The following is a 6409-nucleotide window of genomic DNA, read 5'->3' on the forward strand; positions in this document are numbered from 1 at the left end:
TTTTTATAATTTTTGAATATCTTCATCAAAGAAAGACGTAAAACACTAAAACAATTATAAAACTTTTCTTTTATAAAAAAATTAATTTTGGAAACAAGACTGTTCTAGAAAATAGAATTTGATTTGGACTTGACTTGGACTAGTTTGAAAAAATATTCATTCGTTAGTTTAAAACAAATAAATAAATAATTACACTAATTATGTAAACTAGAAACCAATCTCTGCAGATATTTTTTAAAATCACATTATTTTACGTATTAACTACTTAAAACAATAACATACATACACATATTTAATATCGTACAATAATATTGTATGTTTCTTTGTTTATGTACGCATATTCACTAAAAACAGCAACAACATTACTCTTCCTTTGTCCTAACAACAAATTTCTGTACACTTAGAAAAATATTTTTAAACATTCATGCAGCGATTTTTGCAAGGAAACGCATTTTCCTTCCTGATTTTGCGCAACAATAAAACAACAAATAGATTTATAAACGATGGGATAGTAACAAAATTTAAATCTTCAAAATATGTACATACATAGATAGTATAATAGTAGATAAGGGACGGCCAACAGCAATAAATTTTTCTTTTAACGCTGTTTGAGTAATAATCATTATTATTATTATTATTATTTATAAACAACAAGGAATTTTCAAATGTATTTACTAAATTAATTATTCATTTATAATATTTGTTCGGTTTTTAATACTTACAAAGAAATCACAGCTAAATAGAGACAAGAGTTTCAAGAACTTTTATACGTTTACGCATGTTTAGTTGGTAATAATACGTACAGTCAAACTTCTGTAACTCGAACTTCTGTAGTTTCATAATCTCCAACTAGAGAGCGATAGCAAATAGCTCACTTCGTTGGTGTTGCCTTTTGTTAACGTAATTTCATTACTCTAAGAAATAATATCTAATACAAGCAAGTTGTTGATGTAGTTGCTTTACAATAACAACAGCAATTAAACTGAATTAGTTTCATCCTGTACAACTAAAAGGAAAGCTGGATAGGACCCCTGCTGGTTCCAGTTAGGGAAGTTTGACCATTCATTGAGATTGAGTGGGTAGTTTTATTGTTTGGTTCACTGATATGCGATTTATGTTTTATTTAAGTATTTGTGGTAACTTTTTTAGTAGATACTACTTTAGTTTGTGGTCTATCTGTTACTTCTTTCGTGTTGTCTTTTCCTATCTAATCAATCTAACAGAAGGAGATGGTAGGAAAAGACAATACGTACGAAGAGACCTTTACCTTTACTTTTTTCTCAAAAATATATGTTTCTTATCTACATTCAGTGGGTCGATCGCATATTAAAGAACAGATAGATTATACCCCGAGAGGTAGACCGCATACTAAAGTAGCCCCACGTTTTTAGAAAAATATTAAAATGAAAAAATTGTGGAATGTTTGCTTATTTGAAAACAGATTTCCGTCGTATATCATAATAACAATTTCTTAACTAATTTTTATAATCGCACCACATTTAAGTATCTAATGATCCATCAGTAATCACCCTGTATAGGTACTTTAAAAATTAATTCTTTATTCTTACCACCGATCGAAGAAGCGCAGTATAAAAATAAATTAATATTATAGTAACAGGTATTTAATAGGTGAGACACCCAATCATATAAAACGAATCGTTAAATTCAGAAATAGGGAAACTGTATTACATATAATACACATTCAAATAGACGATTTTTTTTAGCAACAGTTTTTTTTTTTGAATCATTTCGTAGACACTTGTGTTTGACAATTTTTCAATAGTCATAGTCAAGGAGTAGACTCTTCATAGGCGAAATTTGTTAGACAATCATTACTATTTCATCAATTGCTAAAGAAATTGAGAATTAAAACTATGCTAAATTATGTACCGGGTGTTGAACTATGATTTCGAATGATTGTGGCGTGAATCGGCCGAGGTAGTTGACATCTTCGGGTACTTAAAGATCTTTCGAGCGAGGTTGTGTCGCTTGTTGTAGGGTAGGAAGTTGTTCTTTTAGCCGATCTACTTCAAAATCGATATTAAAGATTGTCGAACAGTCCTGGGGTTGTTCAGGATTAGGGTAGTAGTTCACGCGCAAGTTTGATGAAGCATTAATAAGAAGTATAGTAGTATACTTCATTTACTTTCTCTAGCGATGAGCCCCTTCCAATGTCTTGGATGCACGGGAGAAAAAAGCTAATTAAACGTACTTTTTCATACAGTACCTGCCAAAAGTTTTGTTCAATCATGAATAGTAGTGCGAGTCGAAAACAATCGTTAAAGTTTTTAATATGTCTTCAAATATAAATAAACATCTCGTTGATATTTTCAGTAGTAAATGGTACCAATAACAGCACATTTGAGCAATGCAATTGTAGTGGATAAAATGGTCAATTTTTCCGTGCAGTACTGTACGGATTATACGCTCCTCACCGGTTGAGAGTTTGGCCGAGAGTTGTCTCCTTCCTTTTCTGGCCTAGTGCTGTTCTTTTCTACTTTGCACCGGTCAAACTGAAGGTCACATCGCTACAGAAAGTAAACGAAATTGTAATACGTGAACTACCCCCAACAAGGACAGTATACTATAATTATTGAGCTAGGGAAACAGTAAATGCAGAAAGCTTTTAAAGTTTTAATAACAATTTCAGAAATTGTTGTATCTGTCAAATATTTAATTACTGTAGGCTTTCATGGTCGGAGTCAATATGGACATTGGAGTTTTCTGGGCTTGCTGACTTGCTTTCTGTTGATGACCAAATATCTAGTAGATTTATTGACCATAGTCAGCAAGCCGGGAAAGCCCCCCAATGATCATGTCGAATATTTCTTAAAATTTTTTAACAGGAAAAGCTCAACTAAATTGGATAACCAACTAAAAAACATGTAAGGATGGAGCTTTTAAAAATATGACCCCTTTTTGCGAAAGAGGACAAAACAACAAATGCCACACAATATAGGAAACTACTACTGTCCACTACACAAATCATTTTTAAACAATAATTTTATATTAATGAGTTATTCACTTGTTAAATAAAATATTTTATCATTCAATATCGGCAAAAACAGCAATCTATTCTTTTTATTTGTAATAATATATATTTAATTTATTTCTGTTGGTTTACTTTTATTTGTTTATTTATTTGTTTATAAGCGAGGGTCGTAAACATAGCGATGCAAGGTGCAAGACATCTTTTGGTGCAACGTATGCCGGCATATTTATCAATTATTATCATAACAAGTACTTAAATAATTACCGTGTTAATTAAATGTGACCTTTATAAACCTTGCATTTCAAAAAGCCACTGGTACGCACTGGCGACGACATGACTATGTCGTGACTGAAACAGTCACACACAAATAGAAAATTATCAAAAATCGTTACTATCTTAACCCTTTTCCGATATATTTAATAAAAAAAAAAGTTAAATTTCTTACCTTCGTCTTCTGGACGTGCTTTGTCCCGGAAGTCCAAAATATCCCCGAGGAATAACCATTCTAGCGTTGCCTTGTGCCGGTCTGGAACCTCCGTGGGTCATCAGGGCGGCCAGATGGGCCGCGTAGCCTTCGGCCAAGATTGTAGCTTGAGATTGTTGCTTCTTGTTCGCCTTACCAACGATGTAAATTTGCTTAGGTTTCAACCCTATCGCTGTATAAACGCTAATATCTTTACCGCTTCCATACGCCGAATGAATGATGACTCCGTGATTCTGCAGCAAAAATTATTTATTTTAAATCATTTTTTGTCGTCGACCTTCTATAACTATTAGAAGATCAGATAACTAACGACGGAATAGAGGGTAGATATTGATGAGCTCTTAACAAAAGTAAATCAGTTTTATGGTATAGTCCCGAATGACTCGAAAGCGAATGTTAAAAATGCCTGTTGGGAGTATAGTTCTGAAAAAGTGCTAAACGTCGATGGTGAAGGGTGAAGAGAAAACGCATTTGATAGAAAGGGTTAGAAATTATGAGATACTGGACGCTATGGAGGTCAGTAAGGAAAAGAAAAGATACAATGGGAGGACATCGTTGCACAAGAGACGTTCCAGTTTTCGGCAAATTTAATGATTAATCCACGATAGGAGTCATGACAACTGATACCTTTCAAAAATGAAACTCAATTAAGAAAATGCTACAAATGGCGCAGTAAACGCCATCTGTCGCACGATGCTACATTTTAAGATTACATTTTTTAGAATACAGACCACTTGGAATTATTTTATTCGATTATGGTGACGTGCCTATCACGTTGAGGTTGGCTACGCCGGGATTCGTTTTCAGCAAGTAGATATCCACACAAGTGGGCCTTGTTGGAGCATACGTAATCCTAAAATGTAGCATCGACGCGCTGTCAAGACAACAGGTAAAAGTTGGTCTGTGTTCTGTCGGAGCTGCCTGCGACGCGCTGATGAGATCCAAAAAGATCGAAATCGCGATCCGCGTCTGGCAGTTTCGACAGANGATGGGATAGTAACAAAATTTAAATCTTCAAAATATGTACATACATAGATAGTATAATAGTAGATAAGGGACGGCCAACAGCAATAATTTTTTCTTTTAACGCTGTTTGAGTAATAATCATTATTATTATTATTATTATTTATAAACAACAAGGAATTTTCAAATGTATTTACTAAATTAATTATTCATTTATAATATTTGTTCGGTTTTTAATACTTACAAAGAAATCACAGCTAAATAGAGACAAGAGTTTCAAGAACTTTTATACGTTTACGCATGTTTAGTTGGTAATAATACGTACAGTCAAACTTCTGTAACTCGAACTTCTGTAGTTTCATAATCTCCAACTAGAGAGCGATAGCAAATAGCTCACTTCGTTGGTGTTGCCTTTTGTTAACGTAATTTCATTACTCTAAGAAATAATATCTAATACAAGCAAGTTGTTGATGTAGTTGCTTTACAATAACAACAGCAATTAAACTGAATTAGTTTCATCCTGTACAACTAAAAGGAAAGCTGGATAGGACCCCTGCTGGTTCCAGTTAGGGAAGTTTGACCATTCATTGAGATTGAGTGGGTAGTTTTATTGTTTGGTTCACTGATATGCGATTTATGTTTTATTTAAGTATTTGTGGTAACTTTTTTAGTAGATACTACTTTAGTTTGTGGTCTATCTGTTACTTCTTTCGTGTTGTCTTTTCCTATCTAATCAATCTAACAGAAGGAGATGGTAGGAAAAGACAATACGTACGAAGAGACCTTTACCTTTACTTTTTTCTCAAAAATATATGTTTCTTATCTACATTCAGTGGGTCGATCGCATATTAAAGAACAGATAGATTATACCCCGAGAGGTAGACCGCATACTAAAGTAGCCCCACGTTTTTAGAAAAATATTAAAATGAAAAAATTGTGGAATGTTTGCTTATTTGAAAACAGATTTCCGTCGTATATCATAATAACAATTTCTTAACTAATTTTTATAATCGCACCACATTTAAGTATCTAATGATCCATCAGTAATCACCCTGTATAGGTACTTTAAAAATTAATTCTTTATTCTTACCACCGATCGAAGAAGCGCAGTATAAAAATAAATTAATATTATAGTAACAGGTATTTAATAGGTGAGACACCCAATCATATAAAACGAATCGTTAAATTCAGAAATAGGGAAACTGTATTACATATAATACACATTCAAATAGACGATTTTTTTTAGCAACAGTTTTTTTTTTTGAATCATTTCGTAGACACTTGTGTTTGACAATTTTTCAATAGTCATAGTCAAGGAGTAGACTCTTCATAGGCGAAATTTGTTAGACAATCATTACTATTTCATCAATTGCTAAAGAAATTGAGAATTAAAACTATGCTAAATTATGTACCGGGTGTTGAACTATGATTTCGAATGATTGTGGCGTGAATCGGCCGAGGTAGTTGACATCTTCGGGTACTTAAAGATCTTTCGAGCGAGGTTGTGTCGCTTGTTGTAGGGTAGGAAGTTGTTCTTTTAGCCGATCTACTTCAAAATCGATATTAAAGATTGTCGAACAGTCCTGGGGTTGTTCAGGATTAGGGTAGTAGTTCACGCGCAAGTTTGATGAAGCATTAATAAGAAGTATAGTAGTATACTTCATTTACTTTCTCTAGCGATGAGCCCCTTCCAATGTCTTGGATGCACGGGAGAAAAAAGCTAATTAAACGTACTTTTTCATACAGTACCTGCCAAAAGTTTTGTTCAATCATGAATAGTAGTGCGAGTCGAAAACAATCGTTAAAGTTTTTAATATGTCTTCAAATATAAATAAACATCTCGTTGATATTTTCAGTAGTAATTGGTACCAATAACAGCACATTTGGGTAATGCAATTTAGTGGATAAAATGGTCAATTTTTCCGTGCAGTACTGTACGGATTATACGCTCCTCACCGGTTAAGAGTTTG

General features: G+C 33.3%; 1 protein-coding gene across 3 annotated transcripts in view; it reads right to left on the reverse strand.

The window, feature by feature from the left end:
* Window positions 1-6: 6 nt before the first annotated feature.
* LOC108733144 (protein retinal degeneration B) overlaps window positions 7-6409 on the reverse strand; it is a 17518-nt gene continuing 11115 nt past the window's right edge. For 2 of the 3 annotated variants that reach the window (XM_025981114.1, XM_025981115.1), the window contains exons 22-23: window positions 3438-3709; window positions 7-2024 (exon numbers count right to left, since the gene is read on the reverse strand). In XM_025981114.1, the coding sequence (XP_025836899.1) occupies window positions 1883-2024; window positions 3438-3709 (414 nt within the window). In that variant the 3' untranslated portion in view covers window positions 7-1882. Of the gene's footprint in view, window positions 2028-3437; window positions 3710-6409 lie in introns of all 3 variants that reach the window. The other variant, XM_025981113.1, reaches the window with a different exon arrangement.

This window comes from Agrilus planipennis, unplaced genomic scaffold (genome assembly GCF_000699045.2).
Source record: "Agrilus planipennis isolate EAB-ADULT unplaced genomic scaffold, Apla_2.0 scaffold1, whole genome shotgun sequence".
Lineage (NCBI taxonomy): Eukaryota > Metazoa > Arthropoda > Insecta > Coleoptera > Buprestidae > Agrilus > Agrilus planipennis.